General features: G+C 42.1%; 1 protein-coding gene and 1 non-coding gene across 9 annotated transcripts in view; both read right to left on the bottom strand.

The window, feature by feature from the left end:
• CHD8 (chromodomain helicase DNA binding protein 8) overlaps positions 1-25,894 on the bottom strand; it is a 63,905-nt gene that overhangs the window by 9,477 nt on the left and 28,534 nt on the right. For 5 of the 8 annotated variants that reach the window (XM_083144893.1, XM_083144953.1, XM_083144920.1 and 2 more), the window contains exons 7-35: positions 23,775-23,957; positions 22,686-22,754; positions 22,515-22,570; positions 22,239-22,440; positions 21,833-21,970; positions 21,638-21,759; positions 19,314-19,557; positions 18,958-19,134; positions 18,707-18,850; positions 16,219-16,474; positions 14,902-15,112; positions 14,170-14,365; positions 13,765-13,932; positions 13,071-13,253; positions 12,128-12,238; positions 10,635-10,828; positions 10,095-10,297; positions 9,846-10,002; positions 9,536-9,625; positions 9,338-9,441; positions 8,976-9,102; positions 8,640-8,712; positions 8,491-8,542; positions 5,663-5,864; positions 5,157-5,365; positions 4,503-5,015; positions 3,841-3,971; positions 3,533-3,727; positions 3,240-3,347 (exon numbers count right to left, since the gene is read on the bottom strand). In XM_083144893.1, the coding sequence (XP_083001019.1) occupies positions 3,240-3,347; positions 3,533-3,727; positions 3,841-3,971; positions 4,503-5,015; positions 5,157-5,365; positions 5,663-5,864; positions 8,491-8,542; positions 8,640-8,712; positions 8,976-9,102; positions 9,338-9,441; positions 9,536-9,625; positions 9,846-10,002; positions 10,095-10,297; positions 10,635-10,828; positions 12,128-12,238; positions 13,071-13,253; positions 13,765-13,932; positions 14,170-14,365; positions 14,902-15,112; positions 16,219-16,474; positions 18,707-18,850; positions 18,958-19,134; positions 19,314-19,557; positions 21,638-21,759; positions 21,833-21,970; positions 22,239-22,440; positions 22,515-22,570; positions 22,686-22,754; positions 23,775-23,957 (4,818 nt within the window). The remainder of the gene's footprint in view (positions 1-3,239; positions 3,348-3,532; positions 3,728-3,840; positions 3,972-4,502; positions 5,016-5,156; positions 5,366-5,662; positions 5,865-8,490; positions 8,543-8,639; positions 8,713-8,975; positions 9,103-9,337; positions 9,442-9,535; positions 9,626-9,845; positions 10,003-10,094; positions 10,298-10,634; positions 10,829-12,127; positions 12,239-13,070; positions 13,254-13,764; positions 13,933-14,169; positions 14,366-14,901; positions 15,113-16,218; positions 16,475-18,706; positions 18,851-18,957; positions 19,135-19,313; positions 19,558-21,637; positions 21,760-21,832; positions 21,971-22,238; positions 22,441-22,514; positions 22,571-22,685; positions 22,755-23,774; positions 23,958-25,894) is intronic. The other 3 variants (XM_083144938.1, XM_083144928.1, XM_083144945.1) reach the window with 3 other exon arrangements.
• On the bottom strand, positions 8,806-8,916 carry LOC146045613 (small nucleolar RNA U6-53/MBII-28). The gene has a single exon (XR_014465526.1). It is a non-coding gene; the product is annotated as a small nucleolar RNA U6-53/MBII-28 (small nucleolar RNA).

Genomic DNA, 25,894 nt, shown 5'->3' with positions numbered 1-25,894 from the left:
GGACTACCAGATGAAGACCTCTACTAAATGATCCGTTAAACTCTTTACTGTTTCGCTCATCCAAGCACAAACTTTACTAAACTAAAGCATAGCACTTGTGGCAGTGAAAGAATATTTCAGTGTGGCATCAGTCTTCCTATCTATACCATTACTAAGATTTTCAGAATTCAGAAGGATAATTGTTGTTTTGGAGTACTGGGCTATGGAAGTATCCACTGGGGGAAAAATAGTTGATCTAAAAAGGACTTCAATTCAATTAATAAAAGATCCTTTGTTTAAACCAAGGAGGTGAAATACTGTTACATATAGCTCACACTACAACATAATGGGAAAGCTAAAACCCTCAGACTAGATGGAAACAGAAAAGTATACCAGGGAAGACACACTAGTCAAACTCTCTCATTGGGAAAGTTAATTGCAGAGCTGTAGATGCTCACCTTACTTCTAAGATGGCCAATGGTGTATATGTATTTCAGGCTTGATTTTAAAAGAAAAAGTGGAGTGAAGAGCAAAGGCATTTGAAATTTTTCTGGTTTGGCTACAGCAGAATTATTCTGTTACCTATAAATAATGGGTACTTGTTTCCTATCTGGGCGCCCACGATTTTAATCGCGGGCATCGGGGGTAAAATCGCGGGCATCGCGTCCGATAAAAAAATCGGGTGTGATGGGCCAGACGCGATGCCCGCGATTTTCCCATAGAGAACAATGTTAAATGCCTCAATTTACCCGCGATGACCACGATTTACCATAGGAAACAATGTTAAATGGATCAATTTACCCAAATCAGCATAGGAACAATAGTAAAAGGGCCAAAAACACCCCTGAACATTGAAATGTCCCCCCAAAAGTAGTTGATGCCACCCCGCCATCAACGTGAACCCGAAGCGTGGCGAGCGCAGCGAGCCCGCGAGGGGCGGCGGTACGCATCCTCCGACCTTTTCATGCCCTACTATCCACTAGGGCGTGGAGTGAGAATAGAATAGTGTGGCGAGCGTAGCGAGCCACCGAGCCCGAAGCGTGGCGAGCCCCGCGAGGGGACGCGGATACCTTCACAGGTAAACGCGTCCCTTCGCGGGCTTCCCAGGTGTCCGCGTCGCCATGGACACCTGGGAAGCCCGCGAGGGGACGCGTATAACTGTGAAGGTATCCGCGTGCGCTCGCCACGCTTCGGGCTCGGTGGCTCGCTGCGCTCGCCACACTATTCTATTCTCACTCCACGCCCTAGTGGATAGTAGGGCATGAAAAGGTCGGCGGACGCGTACCGCTGCGCTCGCCACGCTTCGGGTTCACGTTGATGGCGGGGTGGCGTCAACTACTTTTGGGGGGACATTTCTATGTTCAGGGGTGTTTTTGCCCCATTTCCCATTGTTCCCCATGATAATTTGGGGAAATTGATCCATTTAACTGTTTCCTATGGTAAATCGTGGTCATCGCGGGTCAATTGGGACATTTAACATTGGTCCCTATGTAAAATCGCGGGCATCGCGTCGGTCGCATCGCATGTCATTATAATGACATGCGATGTACCCGCGATGGGCGCCCAGATAGGAAACAAGTAACAAATAATGCTGTTTATTTTTAAAAAGACAACAGTCATGTTGGTTTTGTGGCATTCATACAGAACCGGCAGCGGTGCATAAAGCTGGGGATGAGGAAGTTATATTGTGGTTTGCCACCTGAGTCATTGACACCACAATTGACCACTGTTCCCATGCTGCTGCATTAGACAAGCTCAGACCTTGCACCAGAGGCACAGCCTATGTAAGGATAAAGACTGAAGCCATAGGGAGTAGTTTTGTCAGTGGAATTTAGCTGCTCAGCCCCTCACACACAGTACATACTCTTTGATGTGCTCTCATTCACTGTTAGAAGCCCTAACAGCACATGCGTAAAAAAATTTTTTGGGTGCAACCCCTTTTAAAATTACATCTTGCAAAAGAAAAATACTTGGGATGATATTCTGATGGGTTTAGTACCTGTAGCCTTGTCTGAGTGTTCTACAGAAAGAAAAAACCCAGGAGTACTGCCAACATCTGGTCCAGGCCATAGCATACATCTCTCAACTACAGACGGCCATCTCCCATTTATGGCTTGTAACCATGAATGGACTAACAATGATAGCAAATAGGTTTACCATTGATGCATGTGGTCTGTGAATGTACAAACCATTGAAGAATCTTCCCTACTTTTAATTCGCCGCGTGTCAGGGGCTGCCAGTCCCTCAGGGATTTCATCCGGTCACTGCAGTGAGCTAGGTAAAAAAGGTACATGGACCTGTAGCTGTTCTACATAATAAACGAGCCTGGATCTGAAGCCTGGAGGGTTCAATGCAATGCTGCGCTGATTACATCATCAAGCATAAGAGTCCTATGACATAAAAGACTGATCGTTCCTTCCAGGGAAGGTGACAGATAATTCTGACTCTTCTTGTTGGTGAAGATTCCTTTAGAATGAAGGACGTTGATAATATGGGCCATATATTGAACACCCAAAGCACAGAGATGACACTGGCCGCTGACAAGTAATTGTTCAGAGGTAAGCATTCGTGAAGTATCTATGCTGGAAACAATGGTTACGTAATAATCTTTAGAAATTAATGTATAAAAAAAGAAATGGCTTAAGAAGTTGGTCTTTACAAAAAAAAAAAAAAAAAAAAAGACAAGCTCAGCCTCTGCTTAGAAAGGTTCTGTATTTCATGTCAACATGAAAAATAGCTTGACCGGAGTTTCTCAAAGGTTTAAAATTTTAGGAGCTTTTCGTACTTTACCATCCATGTGAACAAAGATTGGAACCGTAAAGTGTGCTGCTCGCAGCAGAAGTGAAGCAAGGCATCTGGCAAAAAGCATGGTGAGCAAAGGGAGCCACGTGAGGATACAGGGTACACTAATGGAGGTCCACATCCCCAAAAGTACAAATAGACCCCCACCGCCCCCCCAACCCATGGTCTCCTGTGGGTATATAGTTGGAGAAGATAACTTTTAAAGTGTGTACACTCCTATGCCTTCATACACCAAGGTATCACTCTCCCGATTGATTTAGAGAAAAGGATTTAAAAGCAGTAAAATAAATCCATTTAGGTTTCTGGGCATACTCATACCAAATCCACAGCTAGACTTCCCTAAATAATACAGGGAAAAAAATTTTTACTCTTAGGATTGAGGTTTTTTTTTTAGTGGCTAACTTGATCAGACCATTGAGGTGCTGATCTATGAATTCCTGGGCAACAAAGCAACTCACCTGCGCCAGTTTCTTTTTACTTTTCTTCTTGTGCACATGCTGTACAGACTCCACTGCTCCATTACCAAGAAGTTTGTGTTTCTGAAACTTTATTTTTAGTCCTTCCTCCTGTAAGAGCAAAAAACAAATCTGAGTCTGTTAAAAAAAAATATAGATACAATAATTACAATGATTAATATTGTTATTGCATAAGGAAGTGTGTGGGGAATATTTTAAAGGTATGCCGGTTCTTGAATGGTTAGATTGTTTGAGTCATATCAGAATGAGCAAAAGAAGAACAACAAAAAACTTACACTCTTGATTTGAACCGTAAATTCCTTTGGGTCAGGAGGGGGACGTATCTGAGTGAAGGGGGCAGGGCTCTGTTCATCTTGAGACATGCTATCAGGACTGTCACTTGGTGGGTCAGATATTCTCCGTGGTGAAGCCCATTTTCCCGTTAACACTGCATTACAAACTTGCTCAAGGCGACAGATTAAAACCCGATCCTGTAAACAAGATATTTAGGCTTTCACTCATTTGTCATGATATCATCACGAAATGTGATCAACAATCTTACAATACTTTGTTACTCTCAAGGAATAATTCATCTAGAATTCACCTTTGGCCAATCTGCATTATGTGGATTCTCCGAAGCGGTCTGAGCACTGTCCTCTGTGTTGAGGTCAGCAGGGGATGCAGTGAGAGACAAGCGGCTTTCCTCATCAAACAAACGAGTGTGTGGAAGACCTGCTAAGAAAATGCAGACAGATGCCTTCAGACTGCAAACCCAGTATTTTAACATTCCTGAATTTGAAAGAGCAACAAATCTCATCTAGTGTAAGCTTTATTTAAAAGGAATGTATTGTATGCAATTTATAATAGGCCATAGAAATACTGCACCATAACGAGCCATATTTAGAGATAGAATTTGTTTTGTGAGTTTAAGGAAAAAGCACTTTTTGCCCAAATATTCCTTTTCCCCATCCTGATTGCAAATTTGCAAATGATGTTCACCTGCAAAATTTACCTACCTCGGATAAGGAATATACATTTTATTGTCTCAACTCTACTCCCTTCCTACACAGATGAAATGTGGCAAGTATAAACCAGAATTATAATGGTTACACTAAAATGTAATGTACTTGTCAATATAAATACAGTACGTGACAGAACATTAGTTTTTTGTGCACCTGCTTAATGAAGAAAAAAAAAAAAAAAAAAAAAGAACACTTTGTCTTTAAAGATACATTTTAATAAAACACCCTTTATCTTAACACTCACCATTTAGTTTTACCACTCTACTCTCATTGCTTTCATCAGAAGAGTCTTCTAAATTAGATGAAGAGGAGGAGGATGAGCAGGAAGATCGTCGTGGAGCTGGAGAGGAACTGACAGATGACGAGAGCGAAAGAATATGAGGAGGCTGATGTTCTGTGGAAGCCAGTAAGGGAACAGTAGTAGGAGTGGATGGCCGAGAGAGGTTACACATGCCCCTGGATTGAAGGTAGCTGAGCCGACAGCTCAGAAATGAAAATGAAGGGTCTGGCATAAGTGTAAGATCTGTGCGACTCAGACCATATTGTGCTGCTCCTTCAAGTAGCTCTTTATCATGACGGCCACTTTCCCACCACTCTGGTAATTCTGAGTCCGGCCGACACAGGGACAAACGTGCAGGAAGCAAGGGGTGACAAAGGACCTGCTCACGCACCCTTCGAAGGAGGTCAAGGCGAAACAAAGCCCGTGAAGCGCGTTCTTCTGAGATAGGATCAATGAAGAGAGATGGGTCTGGGGGCTCTAAAAAATAAATAAAAGTTCACGTTACATAACCAGTGGTTAGGTTTAAACAAACTGGACCAAAAAAAACCCCAACACAATGCCTCATAATTATAGCAATTGGGTATTCTCTGGGGATTTTAAAATACCAATGCTACTCACCATCCCCTGCTGCTGGTGGCAAACGACATACTTGTCGACACATAGCTACAAAACCATGGAAATATTTCAGAAGCGACTCATCTGTTTTCTTGTCCAGCCTTGCTAAACTGCGGAATCGCTGCCAGTCATAATGCTGAGTGTCAGGGTCATACTCAACCCCAAAGCTGGATAGTATGCGGAAAAAGTCACAGGCCTCACGACGTGTCCATCTATTAGAGATGTAAAAGATAAATGAATTTGCAACAAGCAGCGGTGGCTCCAGAGACAATGCTGCAGCACAGTTCAAAATTCAAATAGGGGAGCCACACCCACTGTATTGAGTCAGTTTGGAATGGCAGTTGGTCAGGGTCCCCTAATTGAATTTTAAACTGTGCTGCATGCAGCCCCTCCTCTGAAGCATCCCCTGGCAACAAGCCAAAAAGGGGAGATCATGCATGTTTTACACTACAAAAGCACCTCTAGTGTTCAATGTTCTAGCATTCACAGAAGTAATAATACACACTCACCTCTGTTGCTTCTCCCGACGAGCAATCTCCTTTAGTTTGAATGCTGCCTCACATCGCTTCCTGCGTTTGTCACCTCGCTCTGCGGCTTCCATTTTTAACTGTTCGCGTTTGTAGCTACGTTGATAGGCAGTGACAAGGCGGCGAAGACGTGCTGTAAGAGCAGAGCCAGGTGGCCACAGCATGCCACTGGGCATAGGTGTTGCTAAGGAGAGAGAGGGAATCAATTACAAATTACTGTCTTTAAGTTGTGCATACAGTGTCCTTAGACATTGCAATACATTTCAACTTGATAGATTTGGAAAGCTTAGGCAACAATGACCCTTAAGCACCATACATGCTATATTTAAAAAAAATTATATATATATATATTCAGATCGAAAACCTATCAAAATCGAAGTGTGCGTGTTACGATCTCGGAATTACCTTCTATTATGTTTTTTTTTAATTACTAATGCCCTTTGGTGTGCTGGGGGTTAAATCCCCCTCCCTTGCAGCACCTGAGGGGCATTACTAGTTTGATTGGGCAGCTCTCACACATTGTTTAAAAAAAAAATTCCCAGCAGATACATGGTATAAAGATAAAGGCTTTATGGACAAACTTGCAAAATTTAGGTGCCAACCAAACATCCCCAGCATTCCCAAATAGGATGGAATATAAAGCAGCCTATATAGTAATCACTACCATAGTATTCTTAGCCTTTATCCCCAGAAACTCACAAGTCAGATCAATGTAGACCTGTAAAACCCAGACAACATTCAAAGAGCAAAGCTCCAAAGAATCAATGAATGAAGAGAAAGCCAGTACTACAATTTCCTGATTCCAGACAGGACCTTCAAAAAAAAGGTGATTGAGGCGAGTGCGCAGAACTGACTGATCAGAATGGAACACTAGATATGGAGATACGTGAGACAATGCCAAGGCCACGGGCAATAGAGAAAAGGGTCTTCCAGGAGAGCCAACATTGTTCAACTGAGGAAGGGGGGGGGGGTGTGATTGAACCGTGAGGCCATCAGGTCAAGAAGTGTCTTGAAGACTTCTGGGTGTAGCACCCATTGCCCCACTTGAATAGCTGACTGAGAAAATCGGCATCCCAGTTTTCCACACCTGGAATATGTATGGCCGACAGGGCGAGCAAGTGATGCTTCGCCCAGTTGAGAATCTATACCACTTCCTTCATCGCTGCACAGCTCCTGGTTCCCTCCTGATGATTAATATAAGCCACTGTTGTGGCATTGTCAGTCTGAAATTTGACAACTGTGGACTGTACCAGGGATTTCGCCTGGCAGAGAGTACAGTAAACTGCTCTCAGCTCCAGGACGTTGATGAGAAGATTTGATTTGGCTTCTCAAGACTGCCCCCAGCCGCACAGGACTGAGTTCCTGGGGTGGTATAGGATGGAGGAGCCTGGGCTGCATTCGAAGATTAACTCCTTGGTGCCTGTTGCTAAAGATTCACCCACGCTCCCCACTGTTCCAGTGGCCTACATTGGTATGAATAATAAAAACCAAATGGTGAAAAAAGTGGTAAAAACAGAGATACATAGAATTTGACGGCAGATGAGAACCACTTGGCCCATAGTCAGCCCCTCTTTTAAACATGTTGCCTCAAACCATATTTGATCCTTATTTTTTTGTAAGGATATCAATATGCTTATCCCAAGCATGTTTAAATTGTTCTCCTGTATTTTCCTCTACCACCTCTGATGGGAGGCTATTCCAATTATCCACTACTCTTTCTGTGAGGTAATTTTTCCCCTGAATCTTCCTCCCTCTAGTTTCAGTGCATGTCCTCGTGTTCTGTTGCTCCTCTTCCTGTGAAGAATGTCACCCACCTGGACCTTGTTAAAACCCTTGATCTATTTGAAAGTTTCTATCATGTCCCCCCCTTTCCCTTCTCTGCTCTAAAGTATACATATTTAGATCTTTTAGTCTCTCCTGGTACGTTTTGTGATGTAGGCCATGCACCATTTTAGTTGCCCTTCTTTGTACAGTCTCTAATGTATTTATATCCTTCTGGAGATATGGCCTCCAGAACTGAACACAATACTCTAGGTGAGGTCGTACCTATGACCTAGACAGTGGCATTATTACTACTTTCTTTCTACTGCTGATACCTCTCCCTATGCAACCAAGCATCTGACTTGCCTTCTTCATTGCTTTGTTACATTGCCTACCTGCCTTTAAGTCCCCTGAAATAGTGACACCTAGATCCCTCTCTTCCTCAGTAGTTTCCATTATAGTGCTATTTAGATTATATTTAGTCTTTGGATTTTTGAGACCCAAGTGCATGATTTTGCATTTTTGGCATTAAACTGTAGTTGCCATACTCTTAACCATTACACTTATCTACCTAGATCATCAATCATTTGTTTTACCCATCCTGGTGTGTCTACCCTGTTGCATACCTTTGTGTCATCTACTTTATTTAAAGTGAAAATAAGAGTTGGACTCATACCGCAAAATCTTGCAGTATCTAACAAACTGTGTCAATTAAAAGCTCCAGACCCAGCCAAGGAATCCTTTTCCATACTAGCTAGGGTCTACCTCTCCTTCCCAAGACTAAAATGTAGGCCAAAAACTACCTTCACTGCAAGGCATAAAAAAAAAACGAGGAGGAGGAGGAGGAGGAGGGAGGGAGGAAGGAGGAAGGAGGGGGGAGGAGGAAGGAGGGGGGAGGAGGAACAAGGGAGGAGGAGGAACGAGGGAGGAGGAGGAACGAGGGAGGAGGAGTTTTTACATCCTGCAGATGGATGAATGATGAAGAACTTCTCACCTACAATCTCTAAAACAAACCTCATTAATAGTTCCTACCTTCTAAATGTACTCACCTTCTTCACCATCCACAACAGATATTTCTTCATCCATCATTAAGGGATCCATCTAGAACACAACATCATGAAATCAGTATCGAATGAAACTTCAAAAAATAGAACATCTTACATTGCTTTTGTGATAAAAAACGTTATTCTGAGCTCACCTCATCCTCAGGATCTTTCTGGACATGGAGTGGTCTATATTCTGGATCTTCAATATCTCTATCAAAGTCTCCGCTGAGAAAATAAGAGGTTGCAGCAAGTTATAAATGCGAATATTGATATGCGATATCAGAATCTAGAATTACACTCAATCAAGCTACGTTAAGCTGGCCTCAGTGCTCACAAGTGAGAAGTTAGTTCAACTCAACCGCCCCCAGCTCAAAACCGAGATGGTCCTGGCTGTTGCGTCGGTATTAGCATGGCAACTCATCACTGGCCACGCCACATGCATGACCTCTTCATAAAAATTGCTCAAGTTCCTACAATAATGTTTTCACCTCTCGGGTAGCTCAGCAAAGTCCTGTGCATGGTGCTCAGCTGCTATCGCCTGCTCATCCGGTCCCCCAACCTTCTCCAAAAAGCAAAGTCCCGGATCAGCACGCATGGTGGTGTACTTTTCATAGCCTGCAAAAACCGTTAAGGAAGCCAAAAATAATTTAAAAAGGAAATAATTCAAAAGCACAGGTTTTATTTAGATCTCAAGTGGAAAAATATTGCAATCCATGAAGTGAAAAGCTGCATAAAAAATGGAATCTAAACACAGCCGAAACTTTCTTTCATCCAAAAGTGGATTTTGTGCAATAAGGCAAATAGCTCAACCAAGCTAATGCATAACCCAAAAATAACTAAACATACTTACCATGTTTAAAGACCCCTACGAGCAGAGACTTGTCAGCTTCTCTGTCCCACCAGAGTGAGGGAGAGTCTGCTTGATCAATTTGAGGGACCCATAGATCAATTTCCCTGCAATGAGTCCAATATTAGCACAAGGTAAAATAGGTTTGTTGCAAAACACAAAGCTATTTTTAATTTAAATAAATTGTGTGAAAAATCTCACCTGACATCCACTCCTCCCAGCACCTTCATAGCCTGGTTACCTATCACTTCCTGTCGGAGATAATACAACATCCGGACACGCAGCAGTACCCTGCAGGAGCACAAAGTCAGCTGTATTGCACACATTTTTTTAAACCCATTTTAGTGCATTGTTAAATCCAGAAAAGCCATATCTTGCTTAAAACATACTGCAAAAGTATTAAAATAAGCATAATGAAATGTTTGCACAATCTGTTTAAACCACACACTGCTTGTGGAATGACATACAGAACATCCTAATTTCTATACAGATATCCCCCTTATGGCCTCACTTATTGCACTGGTGCTTTAGATGCTTCTTATAGCCCTCATCATGAAACAAGGTGTCCGGGTTGTATTTACGAATCCAGTCTGCTTTGTGTATGTCAAAGCCAACCTGAGATTTAACTTTTTTGCCTTTGCGTCCACGAGGCACAGGTATAGAAAGACCTTAGGATATAAAAAAAAATATCATTAATAGCCATTCCACATATCAGTTGGCAAGAAGAAAAAGAAAAATATATTATGGGATTCAGTATTACTACCAGAGTGATTCTGGAGCTGCTTGGTTTTGCCGTTCTCTGCAGGGGTGATCAGGTCCCAAATAAAGCTCTTTATGTTTTCATCGCCACGATAATGCAACAGACAATAGACCAAGATGGCTCTGCAAATTCTCTCCACATCCCGTTCAGTCATCCCACGTTTGAAACGGCCGTGTATCAGTATGTCCCGCCAGCGACCCCACCTAACAGAAATCAAAGACATTAAATGATGGCAAATTGTTCACAGGAAAGAAAACCATTCCTTACCACAGGCTACTGAGAGGACAAAAGCTCTGAGAGATTACAGGGTAAATTTACTAAAGCTTCTAAAAATGAAGAGCGGTGATGTTTCCCTTAGCAACCACTCAGATTCTGTCCATCATTTCTCTGTTGCATCCTAGAAAAATGATGGACAAATGCTGATCGGTTGCTATGGGCAACATCACCTTTTTATTTTTTCGAAGCTTTAGTAAATTTACCCCTACAGGTTTCGTTATACAATCAAGCTTTACATTACGGGAGTTCAGGGTAGTCTCTCACCCGTATACCAGTAGATGTTTCTCAACGCGAAAACAGTCTGTACGACCATAACCATTTTTGCGATCTTGACGTCGAGCCCGTGGACGATCATCATCATCACTTTCTAAGTCTGAAAATTCTACCATATCATCATCCTTGTTAGTGAAGTGTCGAGTCTGTTTCCTAACACGAGGGGTGTCTATTACAAGTGTGTTCTGCAAAACAGCAAGAGAAAGAACAGGATAAGGTTTTCATTTGCTCATTGTACTGAGCAACAGTTAGAAAAAGAGGGGGTAGATCCAAAAGTATAACATTTTACTCTTCTCTAAATAAAAACATAGCTTGAAACATTCACGTGGCTACAAATTATGTTGCATTAACCTGATGGTTACTTTTGCAGATATGGTGTTCAAGATTTAATGTTCTTCCAGGGACAATCACTGGTGTCGCTTGTCACCAGTGAGCATCTGCCCGACCGACGGCCTTTGCCACTCAGGCGGCTGAGGGGATCACACAGAAGGAGCGCATCCACCATGGCTCCAATACAACCGACTGCGGGTCAGACTGTAGGCTGGACTCCTGTAGTCTAAATAGGAGACGGTTTCCTGACCACTTCACAGGGAGACAGGAGCTTTCATGGAGGCAGTGATTAAGATGGCTGCACAGCATCTCTTTGAGGGAGGGAGAGGGAGGCATTGCTACTCTGAGGCAGGAGAAAGTGCCAGACAGATGACAATTAACCCAGGGAAATTACCATCTCTGAAGAGCCCCGCTGCCTGCTTTCCTTGTGGTCTATTGGGGGTGAGAGGATGACCTGCCCTCCACCTGTCAGCACCACTGGCGGTCTCCTGCTCCAGTGATGACAGATGCGACAATGTAAGCAGGGGAGCTGCCTTACCTGTACCCTTTAGTGCAGGGACAGGCAACTGGCGGACCGCAAAGGATAGAAAAGCGGACCGTCTAAACTCCTGAAACTAGCGCTGCTAGTTTCAGGAGTTTAAACTTTTCTATCCTCCAGCTGCGTTTTCAGGGATGCATTGCGGCCGTATGCTTCCGGCTGCTGAAGACAGCAGGAAGGCCAAGCGGGAGCAGTGGCAGCATGAGGACCCCACGAGAGCAGCGACGATGAAAAAAGACCCAGTAAGATTAAATATAGGATGGGACTCATCATGGTCCCATATATATTATTGTACGTATTGCTATGTAGGTCTGGCAGAAAATACCCACGCACTTGCCAGTGTTGTGGCAGTCTGTTCTAAAGCTAGGCCCTAAGGCCACGCAGCGCTGCCACTCTTGGAAAATAATGAAAAACAAAAGAGAGACAATTTGAGTTGTCTTGTTCCTGCAAGTAACAAAATAATCTGGTGACCTGAGGCTGGGGACTAGGGGAAAAAAAATAACGATTTGGTGACCGGTTCTCCTCCCAGCCTATACCCATAGTTATGCCTGTGTCACTTATGAATTTATTGAGAAAACACAACAATCCTACAGAACTCTAAAACACTTCAACTCACCTTACTGTTCAGTAGATCAAGGTCTAGATCAGCTTTCTTAGCCCACTTCTGCCAGAAGTTAGGATCATCAAGTGAGATATCTGTCCTGTTTTCAGAAGCCACAAAACTTGCCTAAGAAGAAAGTCAACAATTTTATCCCACAAGAAAGCACATTTTGTACCACATAGAAAGCACATCTCAAAATCACTAACCTTTTGCCTTCAGAATAATTAGGACCCATTTTAAAAGCCAGTGGGTGCAACACTACATTATGCAAATGCAGTTAAGCAAGATAAAAGAATAAAGTAAAAATTAACAAGTTTCTTTTAGTATCATAAATTATTTTCTCATAATTCACTGGAACCTTGGATTAATGAAGCCCAAATAGGAGTTCAGGCACTTAGAATTTTGTACACAAAAACTAAGAAACCTCCCATAAACCCCTATTGCAAGAAGCAGAGCAGATCCGAATAAAAAGAGAATTTATAAAACAATGTTCTGCAACATTAATGTTATCAGAGGAAGTAAACTGTTTATTACGTGCCCTGCACTCAATGGAGCAATTCAAATGTTGCCCCATTGGGATGGAAATACTATGGGTGCCCATTACTTCTGCCCAGACTCCCCCATCAGGGAGCAGAACTATGCAAAAAGGTCGGGCTTTTCCTATTGTGTCTATAAATAGATTGAGCAGTCACTATTCTATGCATTCCTTTGCTTGAGAGCAGTGGTAGCAGGAGAAAGTACCAAACTGTATACTCCCTCAGCCTGCTTCCTCTATACCGCTCATGGCAATGGTATGCCTACCACTTGGATGACCTGTATTTAAGTGTTAAGCTCAACCTTATTTAAATGTTGTCTTCCATAGTCTAGGTCATGACACTTAAACAACCAGATTTAATATATATTTTTGGGGGGGCACAGACATTTTTATAGGAGATGCATAAAAGTAAAACAAACAGACCTTGGAAAAGGTTGAGCCCTTGCCCTCTGACTCTATGGTTATTGTCGTGGTTCGTCTCAACAGAATTTGGTCAATGTCTTCCTCACAAAACTTGGAACCTTCATCATCTTCATCCATAATGGCTGCATAAGCTCCTTTTCTCAGCAGGTCTTCAATTTCTTTCTTTGTAAACTGTTGGATGGGCTGCGGCAGAAGGAAGAAGCATATTTTTTTGAATATTCTCAATGGATCTACCTTAAAGTGCACACTATGGGATATATCCTATAGACTATATAGTCAACAATTTCCCCTTGAACTCCCGGCTGAACAATACAGTGCATACACACAATTTTGTTAAAGATATTATTCAGAGAGGTCACAGGGCCCGCTGATCAGTGGCGTAACAATAGTGCCGCAGACCCCGCGACGGCGGGGATGCACTGGCCAGAAGGGTGCCGAACTGTTCCCAGCGGGGGGGGGGGGGGGGGGGGGGGCATGATTTGTTGTTACGCCACTGCTGAACATGCACTAGGTGACAATATAGTTAAACATGTAACCACCCACAGGAGCTGGCATCAATAGTGATATAGAGTGTACACAAGCGGTGTGACAAGTACTTTATATATGACCCACCATTTTAACATTAGTCTTTTCTGTACAATTTTGTTTATTTAATACAATATAGCATAGGACAAATAGGACTGTGGATACTCACCCCACTCAGGTGATTTTCCCGCCCACTCATGGACTGCAGTACAGCTTTATCCAGCCCTAGCTTTAAGCTAGCCTTGTCAAACATCTCCCTTTCATAGGAATTTCGGGTAATTAGACGATAAATCTTAACAGCCTTGCTTTGCCCAATGCGGTGACAACGTGCTTGTGCCTGAGAACATGTGAAAATAAAGAGAGAAATAAGCAAAGATATTTTTTTTTCCAGCTCTTAAATGAAAGTTTATAGCATGATTCACACTAATTAAGATATTCTTTGTTGGTACAAATATATTTAAGATAAACAGGATTGTAGACAATTTTCATTTTCAATATAGCTTGTCTACCCAAGCAACTTAATTTCCACTAGAACTGTAAAAAACTAAGCAGAATATAGGGCATAATGCAATACCTGAAGGTCATTCTGCGGATTCCAGTCAGAGTCAAAGATGATGCAGGTGTCTGCAGCAGTCAGGTTGATACCAAGTCCACCAGCACGTGTACACAGCAGGAACACAAACCGATCAGAGTCTGGACGGCTGAATCTATCAATTGCAGCTTGACGCATGTTCCCTCGAACTCTGCCATCAATTCTTTCATAGAGATACCTTTGTTTTACACACAAACACTTTAGGGTTAGACTAACAGTGAACCATTAAATCCAAAATAAGTTTTCTATCAAATTATAAAAAGGTCAGCAACAGGTAAAAAAAAAAAAAAAAAAAAAAATTTAAGTGTTGTGTCCTATAGAAATGAAAAAAGAAAAAAAAAGGAGCGTCTTTCTATTACCCAGGCTCAGCTCTCCATACTAAGGGGGGTATTCGATGTTAGTCGTGCTCCCGCAGCCATCTCCCGACGGGGGAGATGGCTGCGGGGCCCTATTCAATGCGGTCTTCCCCGACAGCATTGAACAGGGGTTCTCAGCAGAACGAGCCCGACATCACAAGCTGTCGGGCTCGTTCTGCCGAGAACAGCAGGAAATAGGCGAGCCCCCTTTCTCGCCACTTGGGACATTGAATCCCGACCGCCGAGCTCAAGTCGAGCAAAGTGAGAACTGGACAGGGGAACGGCTGTCGAGCTTGAATACCCCCCTAAGCCTTACAGAAAGTCTGGTTCTATAGTAATTTAAACAAGCATTCTTTACCTTCGCTGAATGAGATAATCCTCCAAAATATCCAAGCACCGCACCATTTGGGAAAAGATGAGGACCTTGTGACCTCCAGCTCTAAGTTTAGGCAGAAGTTTGTCTATTAGCACCAATTTTCCAGAGGAACGCACCATAGCTTGTAAATGGAAGTCATGAGGGATCACTGGGGTTGCTTCTCGAAAGTCAGACATGATCTTCTCTTCCGCTCCTTGTTTTTAGTCAAATACAATATAAAAAACAAACAAAAATGTTAAGTCTGTCATATTAGAAAACAGTTGGGAAAAAAAACTAGGAGACAATAAAACCGATTGGGGGGTGCTTTTGGACTAGCTCCAGTCACACTATTATTTCTACTAACCCAGGGAGCTGTTCCCTCTATGACTCACCATAGAACTTTAAATTGGCTCTCAAGACCCACTGCCTCCTCATGTGCATCGCCCATCTGCTTGAACCTCCCATTTAGGCTATAGGTTCTCATGAGCAGGGCCCTCTTCTCTTAAACCATCATATCCTGCCCACTAGCTACAACGGCATCAGAACCATGGGTTCTACTATCCTGCTGCTTATTGTGGCAATCACTTGTTTTCTAGTTTAGTTTATGCAGTTTCTGTACTTTGAGGTGCTGCAGACCTCTAAAAGGGACAACATAAAAAAGGATAATAGTATCATCTATACTGTAACATAAAAAAAAGTTTAAGGGCGGTATTCAATGTACTGGGGAAATACACGCAGTCAGAGGACAGCGAGGATTCCCCTAAACCGCGAGTTTCGCAACAAATACAGCATGCATTTTGAGGCGAGCATCACCGTTTTGCCCTCGCCTCAGGGAACAGGCAATGTGGAAACGGCTAGTGCGGGGATGAATACTGACGGGGAGCACCGAATGAACAGATGTTATTCCCAAGGCATCTATTCACATTAAAAAGCTTGTGAGAGCTTGTGGAAGCAGCACACCCCCATCAGTGACCTCAACAGCTCGGGAACTGACCAGTAGTAATGTGGAGGGGGCCGGGGACCAATCCCAAAAATGTAATAATTACTTTAGAAACATATACAACCAATACCAAAGGAATGTATTCCCCTCATTACACTAAATTAAAGCAACTAGGATAATGATAATTAACATTTAAAACACAACATAACTGTTCATCTAACATTAAAAAAAAAAAAAAAAGAACCACAAAATTAGGATTGTTTTTCCTATCAAACAATTCTGCTACTGGCTGCGAGATGATTAATTGCCATTCCTTTTATTTAGGAATTGTAGGTCCACATCAAGATAAAGACCTGTTTATAGACTGGGTATACTCATACCAGTGATGAGGTAGGGATGGTTGCAGCACTTGCGAAGTTCCATCATGGTGTTAAGCAAGTTGGGGGTATTTGTTTGACTGGCTCCTTTAGAAAGGAAGGAAAAATTCTTCTCCAAAATGGCCCTATAATATTTCTTCTGAATATTCGTCAACTCCACTTCAATGATAGTTTCCTGCTTGGGAGCAAGATTCTTTTCCACATCTTCCTTTAATCGCCTAAGCATCATGGGCTTCAAGATGGCTTGTAACTTTTGAACCTACAAATTACATAATGATACAGTAGTATTAGATAGCTCATATGATTCCAGACACTATGCCACTACCTTCAGTTCATTGCTATTATTAAATGCATTTGATTGCATCTATCTTATTTACACCAAAACTGCTGAAGTGAGCATGGAACCTGGGAAAAAAATAAAAAAACACAACACAACAGTGCCTTACCATGAGGCAGTTACATTTTTCCAAAGAAACAGTGAATTAACGCATCTTTTTCTCCCAAACATTTCCCTATAGATATGGAAGCAAGATTATATTTAGACTTTAGCCAAGGAGCCTTTCTTGAATTATATAGGATGCCATCATACTTGCAGAGGAAGCAATGGTAAAACAAGCTGCACCGCAAAAATGCTTTGCATAATAATTCTAAATTTTTAGCATATACTGTTGCTAGTCTTTGACATCAGTTTGCAGTATACTACCTCCAAAGTCTGATAAATCTTGACACTAAAGGGGTGGCAATTTTGGACTCCAGTATAATCCCTCCAATTATATAGAGAGTTTTAAATTCATCTTTCACCTCAGCGTCTTTAAATTGACCCAGAAACTTCAATAAATGAGCCATAGTACTAGACCAGGGATGGGGAACCTTTGGCCCTGCAGCTATTGTTTAACACATCACAGCATGCCATGCTAGTTTTGCAATTTGACCATGCTAAAATGGGATATGGTCACTAGGTCGACATAGCTGAATGTCGCATTAGGTTGACACTAGCATTAGGTAGAGTCAAAAGGTCGACATGGGGTTTTCCCCTTTTTTTTTTGAGCCGACAGTATTTCATGCCCTACCATCTAGCGAGTGGTGGGAGAATAGAATACTGTGCAGAGCGTAGTGAGGCACCGTACCCGAAGCATAACGAGCCGTGCGAGGGGACGCGGTGCTACGTTTTAGTGCCCATGTCGACATTTGGGACATAAAGAAAATAAAAAACTCCACATCGATCCACCCCATGTTGAACTAATGACCTGTAAACCTGTCGCTTGTTGAGCCAATGATCCATACCCACTAAAACTGTAGCAGGGCATGCTGGGATATGTAGTTCCACAACAGCTGGAGGGCCAAAAGGTTTCCCATACCTGTACTAGACATATCAGCTGTAGCTGAATAGATTTATCATTAGACACACTTCAGTCTTTTAGTATTAGATTGATGTATGTTCAGTTGCAATTACACCTTTAAAAGAAGAGATTTGCAGGAAATCTATGTCCTACTATAATTTCCTACTACTAAAAAATTAAATTCCAATGAAACCAGTACACCTACAGTATTATAGACTGTATCCGTCTAAAAAAAAAAAAATAATAATTCACATTATCTAAAAAAATCTTTGTAGGGGTCTCAAATTTACCCAGATTCCAAACTAGAAACCAGTCCATCATCCTCAGAAGCTCTTTCCAAATTAGAATGCTACAATGCAACAGCAGCTGCTCTTTTGCACACTACGTTCTGCTGTAAATGTATAAAACTATATCCAAGGCAGTTAGTCGCAGCCCAGGGTCTCTAGTACAGATTATGATGCAAAATTTAAAAACCATGTTGCAATGCTACACCGGGGCACCTTGCTCTGTATGGTGTGTATGAGGATGCATCTGTAGTGCAGTTATATATTTCTGAACATCTGGAAAGGTGTTTATGCATTAGGGAGAAAGTAGCATCTCCATCATATGGAAAAAAGGACATGAATGATCAAAGGGACATTAAAAGGATGTTCAGTATATAGGCAGAGCGTACATGCAGGCCCTCCTTCTCAAAGTGGTCTGGAAACACCAGGTAGTGTTGGCATTAAGCTACAACACATCCCCAACACAAAAACTGGATGCACTGCACTGTATGGGGCCAAGACACATTACACTATGCTTCAGAAAGCAGGACTCATTTAACTTGGCCTGTAGGAGTCAATGCAGTGTCCAAAACCAGAGGGCCACAGATATCTCCTCACCAGAAGGCAGCTCTCAGTTTACCCACATCATACAGTCACAGTGGTGCAAATAAAAACCACACACATCGGAAGAACAAATCTGCTTAGCAAACATGATTGAAATCAAATATTCAAGGTTACTCAATGACTAAAATTCAATAATAGGATATGAGGTTTTGTGTAAAAAACTCACACAGATGAACATTAATTAATTTGCGTATAGTAAAGAACATTGCTTATTTATTTTCTATTTATTTATTTTTTTAAGTTGGAGGTCTACATTTTAGGTACCTGTTCCTCAGTTTTAAGGTCTCCAAAATCCTTCAAAAACTCTGCTTCAGAGGCAAACTGAGTAGGCTCCAAGAAATGTAAGAGACTGAACAGCTCCTCCACGGTATTCTGTAATGGTGTCCCAGTCAACAGGACCTTGTGCTCCTGAAATACACAAATGTTTTACATTCAATCTACATTTGTCTCATTCATTTGTGCATTCACTGCATTCTTTGGACACGCTACAAAAATCTTAACAACATTTCCATTACCAGGTCCATGTGTTTTAAGCTGTCCAGCAGTTTGCAATTCCTATTCTTCAGACGATGGGCCTCATCAATAATGACGCAGCGCCATTCAATTTCACGTAGCTCAGGGCAGTCAGAAAGCACCATTTCAAATGTTGTGATCAAAGCATCAAATTTGTATGCCCCAGGGATTAGGTGACCCTGCAGATGGTAATAATCAATATGAAAATCAGAGATGCTCAATTCAGGTAGTCAGTGCAATAATTGACTTCACAAAGGAAGGATAGGATAAAAAAAAATTTAAATAATAAAAAAATTGCAGGCAGATTTGGCTCCGAGTTTTAAAGCAAGTTTTTTTTTTTATAGATTACACAACTGACCTTCGAGTCCTTGCAGTACATCTCATACTGCTGAATCATTTGCCGGCTAGCCAGGCTGCCATGGTAAACGATCGTGTTCATTTGTGTCCAGCTTGCAAATTCCCTCTCCCAGTTGGTAATAGTGGATAGTGGGGCAATCACTAGGAAAGGACCCTGAACTCCAACATTGTACACTTCCTGCAGAAAGGAGATGGACTGGATTGTCTTGCCCAGGCCCATCTCATCCGCCAGAATACAGTTTTGTCTGTGTGGGGAAAAAAGAAAAAAGTAATCAAAAACTAGGATGAGGTCAATTCCACTGGTGTGGATGGACTAAGGGCCAGATGTATCAAGCTTCAAAAGTGATAAAATGGGGAGTGATAAACAGCCAGCCAATCAGCTCCTACTTGCCATGTCACCGTGTTTGAAAGAGGTCAGGCAGGAGCTGATTGGCTGGCTGTTTATCACTCCCCATTTTATCACTTTTGAAGCTTGATACATCCAGCCCTTAAGCTGGCCATAAATCTACAGATTTATTGTCTGGTTGGAACAAAAACCTGGTAATGGACAAGAGCAAATGACAGTTGACCATTTGAATCGGTATTTCAAAACATTTACAAAGCTGAGTCCTACATGTTTCAGAGACGTTTTTTATGCAGTGAGAATGGCTCTGAAACGGTATTTAGTAAAAACAACAGACTACAGACCTGTGATAAGCTGGCCTCGAAACGTGTTCAGGGTATTAAACGGGTTGACTGATGTGAATGGTATTTAAACGGTAATCTACTGCAATGTGGAGGCTCAGACCCGTTCTAAATACCGTTTCAAAATACCGGTTTTTAAAACGTTTAGGCAGTGAGAAAGTGGTATTAGTGGACCAAGCAAATAAACAAAAATAAATAAAAACAGTGGGCCTTGCACTTCTGGGGAGGCCATGACGTTCATCTCTGGCAGATGCCACATCTGAACAAAATGGCAGAATACTTCCAGACAAAGACCAACCCCAACATGAACCCAGCTGAGAAATCTGGCAAATAAGCCTACAAACAATATTCATACTCTCTCTGCCATTTCAGGTGTTTCCCTGATGCTTTTACATGTTACTACCATGGCATTGTCTTAACTGAATCAAGCACAGGCACTCCACAGGAATGACTGAGCACTGGACAGTACAGTGTAGACATCCCGGAGCTTCAAAACGTTTATTGCACAGGTTCTCAAACTCGATCCTCAGGAACCCCCACACAGTGCATGTTTTGCAGGTCTCCTCACAGAATCACAAGTGAAATAATTAGCTCCACCTGTGGATCTTTTAAAATGTGGCAGTGAGTAATGAATGCACCAGTGCTCCTGCCAGGTGACCTGGAAAACGTGCACTGTGTGGGGTCCTGAGGACAGAGTTTGAGAACCCCTGGTTTAATGGAAGGGCTGACCTCTACACAGATCAAAGGACCTGCAGAAGGCTGGCATGAATAGTCGCAATAACCCAGGGCTTGCCCTAGTTCTGATTCTCTGGAACTTATATGTACACAGCAATAGGCTGAGCAGCTGAAACACCAGGTGATCTTTGGACCCAAACCAGTCATTCAGAATTTCCCACTCAAATTCCTAGGAGAGGAACCTGACTTACTACATGGGGCGGTATTCAACGCCCCCAGCGAGAGGTAGTCTGCAGTGAGGGTGGCTTGTTTTCGGCCATCCTCACCATTTAATCCCTGTCCTGGCCGTTCCTTTATTCAACGTTCCTGAGAATCCTCGCTGTCAGAGGACAGCGAGGATTCCTCCAAATGGCGAGGTTCGTTGCCGCACATGGCGTTTCTACCGCGCTGTAAAAACCCAGTGAGGTGGAAATGGCCAGTGCAGGGTAATCATGAATACTGACCTGCGAGCAATCAGTCACAGCTCGCTAAAGAGCATTGACTATACCCCATGGACTCCATGTCGATCACATCATCCCCTACAACAGTAGAATAGGAAAGACAGACTTTAAGGCCAGATATGGTCTGACCTGGTCTGATGAAAGGAACACTACTTGAGCCTGGGGCTGAAGAGCAAGCCCAGAAAAAGCAAGTGTTGGCAGGGAAACATATGGGACTCAGAAGTTCACTAAAACCCATGCTCAAGCAAAACCAAATCCTGCGGTCGAGGAGATTTTGCACTGGAGTCTGTCTTAAAAAGAAGATTGTCCAAGTAGGACACAATCTTCTACTCTCCTTCCACTATAAACACAATCATCGACATGAATTTCATAAAAACCTCACAGAGCCAAGACCAGACTAAAGAATGCAAAAACGATGGTGTCTGGTGTAAGCACTATACTTTGTGTTATCTTAAAGGTTTCTCACCTGTTGTACCAATTGAAGAGCAGCCAATTTACCCCCTCTAATTGGTATTCCCTCAACTGATTGCCATTCATGTATTCCCGTGACAGATCTAACTTCTTCCATGATGTAGCAGCTGGCCGTGCCTTGAATGGAGCAAAGCACACAGAATTATTGCCTGTACATTTGTAGATTTGTAACTACCGAATGGTCACTCACCACATGCTTCAAGTTAGGTAGCCGGGACTCTATTACTTTGAATTCCTCAATCTTGCGGTCATCCACATCTTCCTTTAGTTCCCAAGTGCTGTCTTCATAGGATAGTGAACACCACTTTACCAGATAATACACCACTGGCTGAAAGAGCAAGACAGCAGGGAAATATAGCCAACTCTTATTCACTGCTTAACAGGAACTAGAAATTTCCTTTAAAATAGAGTTTATTTAATTAAAGCTATATACACTGCAAATATATACAATTGGTAAGTAGTCAAACATAGTAATGGGGTAGTACCATAATTACAGTAATTAGCCAGAGTAGTATGACCTAGGAAGTTTATTTCACCCCTTCATAGTTGCTACACAATACACTAATAAGTAATAGCTGGTTTAAGCCTTAACTTACCTCCCCATTGTCTTTATCAATGCTATGCGATTCATCCAGAATTCGATCTACTTCTACATAGTCTGGATTAAAGGGCTCTTCATCCTCTGGCAGGAAGTGCCGCATCTGAGCCATCTTGGTTTTAAACCTCTTGAGCTTTTGGTGGATGCGTTTGTCTCTCTCGAGCTGTTCAATTGTCGCCCATTCACAGTGCAGATAGGAGCTGAAAAAGGAGAGCAGTTACCAATCTATCTAGCAAGGTTTTAAACCCAAAAAACTAAATAGAAAAGCACTCACTAATTCTTATACTTGACAAAGAATTCTTCTGCATCAATATAAATTCCTGAAGGAAGCTGCAAGAGGAATATGGGGAAAAACATCAAAAACTTAAAAAAAACAATTAAAATACACACAGATCTAGGCACAGAAAGAAAACTAGTGTGCCACGGTTACATTACATTTCCGCACCTCTCTCTGTGCCACTCGCATACACAAGATTTTGTCTACAATAGCAGCATCCTCTTCACTTGGATTTTCCTACAAATAAATAAAACATCATATATTTATATCACAGTAACACGATGCAATTATCAGGGGGACGGTTTTGCTTTACAGCTACATAAAAGTTCAATGTACAATTCGTCATGAGGAATTTCAAGAAAAACGTAGGAAGAAAAAAAACAAATATAAAAAGGAATCGTATTAAAATGATTTAACCATATTCAAAACAAAAATATCAACTAAGAATATTAGCCAAGCTTTCAGCTATCAATAGACCTCATACAAGTATGAAGTTAGCTCCTTGGCTGTATCATCACACAGTATTAGAACTGAAGGTACAGTATACATAATAAAACTGTATACCTATAAATGGGTTCTGCAACTAAGCCAGAATGGTTTCCGCTCTAGAATTTATGAAAAACTTCCGTAAAAGTACACATATGATAGTCAAGGAAACATTACCGGAAGATTATGCTGGGTACATACTGGCAGATATATCGCTGATGCGTGAGCCACGGTGCACCAGCAATAGGTCTATGAATGGCATCATTCAGACATATTGCATCGGCCGTGTAGCACAGCTAATAGCCCATATTATATTTATACCCTAAATGCACCAACTCTTTGCACAAAAGATAATGAGATCATACCAAGATGTGGATTAAAAAAACACACCAACCTACATTTGTTGTATATAAATTTCTCATCATCCCCCCCCCCCCCCCCCCCTCTCCAACAGAGCATTTTGTAGGTAAGGCAGCATTTTAACTGTACAATTGAAGCGCAAGACAGGGGTTCTGTGTATATCTAGACCTATATAAGCACATTGTGCGGTGTGTACGGGCGTTCTGGAGACTGCAATGTCAGCTACGACTAATCTGACAGTGTGTATGCGGAACACATTGCATGGTCGCTCTGCAGATGAATTGATCTTTAGGTGTCTACCCAGCTTTAATGTGAAGAGTTAAACAGTACTTCAATGCACCATTAGGACTCTCAATCTCCAGCCCTGCAACCTCATGCCAAGTGTCTAAATAGTCAGTGTACATGACCTACCACAAAGAATTGCATGGAGGGAACAGAGTCATCAGGTAATGGGATTGGCTCAGGCAGAAAGACCGGTTCACTCTTCACAGGCCCAGTAACATCCACTTCCTCATCATCTTCATCATCGGTAATCTTTATGTCCAAATCCTCAGTATATTTCTTACGTTTCACTTGACGATTTGATCGCCTCTTCTAACCAAAAAGAAATAGTATTGTGAATAGTTTTCGAGATAACACCTATGGATGGTTGTTAGATGTTCATTAAATAATTAAACTATGTTCAATACCAAATAATTTGAGTATAGTATAGATACCAAAATTAGGGCATTAAAAACTACTTTTAGTACAGCACTTTAATGTATAAAAGATTATATAAAGCTAAAATTCATCCATAGACTAAAGTTACTACAAAGCATCTATTTCAAGTCTACTATAAACTACCCAAATAATATAAATTCTACCATGCATAACCTGAGCCCCATATTGTGCATATACATATTAAACATTACATACTTACAGGTAAAGAAGTATATTTTACTAGATGTATGTACTATAGTCCAAGTAATGCAGTATAATATAGATGTATGCAGGCATTATACGGACATGGGCGTGACAGGCAAACTCAACAGTACAATAGGGCTAAAATAACCCCCCAAAATGCTATGTTAACAGGCTGACTACCAGAAAGTTGAGATTGTGAATGTTGACACAGACATTGAACATTATGTACCACACTGAATCCTATATAATTAAAGCCTAATGCTGCCCCTCATTACTAGATGGTGACCAATGTGCATACACACTGAGCGGCTTTTCCCCCTGCCTGCGCGGGTAGGGCGGACAGCTTTGCATTGCACAGCGCTATGCAAAGCCATCCTCAAAGCCGCTCCTCTGCTGGTATTACCAGCAGATGAGCAGCTTTCCTGGCAACGATGCTGGAGTACGCAGCCGTGCTCATCGCTCATCGCTGGGCCATACACACTGGGCGGCTTTCAGCTCAAAGTGGCCCAGTGTGTATGGGCCTTTAGAAGCAAAAGTTATGGATTCGTTTTATATTTTACCTTGCAAGAATACATTTTACATTTACTGGTAAGTTTGCAACCCTGTTTCATGAACACCACATGGGCAGTATTCAATGAGGCTGATTCGCCATGTTTTACGGCGATTGAGCTATTTTCGTGCTGTAAGGCGATTTTTTGACTAAAGTGAACCAACCTATTCAACCAGATGGCGAATACATTTCAAGGTTATTATCGCCATGCTTCACCGTGTAGCAATAGCTATCTTTTTATGGTGAAGTGGAATGTGAACTTTTAAATTAAAGTTTTTTGCTTTTTACATTTGGTGTAAAAAAAAAAAAAAAAAAAAAAAAATCAGGAATTTTATTCCAAGAAGGGATATGCTAATTTTATTCATGTGCTTACAGCACATGAATATATATTTAATAAAAAATAAAAATATATATATATTTTTTTTTTTCATTACGATCGGGGTGCAGTGAATACCTGGTCCCCTGCTGGCTCTTCCAGGGGGCAGCCTGTGCTGCCCGGCTCCCGGGGAGCCCACCTCCCCCCCACATACATTCTGGGGCAGGCAGGGAGACTTCCATCTCCCTGCCTGCCACCGTCCTCAGGCTCCCTGCGGTGTCCGCCGCAGGAGCTCAAATTTGCGGTCAGGGGCAGCGAGCCCCTGCCTCATTGAATACTGGGGACAGCAAGGCTCCGGAACACGGCGGGCAGTGGCGACTGTGCAGCGAATCCTAAACAGGATTCGCTGCACACCGTGATTTTTCACATTGAATACTGCCCCATGTATCGCTAGGGGCTGGAATTTTACATAAGAAATATACTCTGTTGGCTACCGTCCTAGAAGATTTCACAAAAATCTGAGAAAAGGTTTACAGTTCCATTTTTATGTTGATTTGGCTAGAAACGACCCGCCCAGTCTGGAGGGGATGGTATCCGGATCGCGAAAGAACCTGCTATGTATTTGAAACCTACCCCTAACTCTTCCCCTAGTTCCAACTTAGTTAGCTTCTATGGAGGAAGTTAATGGGAACTACTTAGATTTTGCTGAGGCCTTTAATACTGAGCCTTAAAAGAGGTTGACCCACAAAATAGGGCAGCTGG

Source organism: Crinia signifera, chromosome 1 (assembly GCF_055691185.1).
Source record: "Crinia signifera chromosome 1, ASM5569118v1, whole genome shotgun sequence".
Lineage (NCBI taxonomy): Eukaryota > Metazoa > Chordata > Amphibia > Anura > Myobatrachidae > Crinia > Crinia signifera.
Note: the sequence above shows the minus strand (reverse complement) of the source record. Positions and strands in the feature narration are given on the sequence as shown.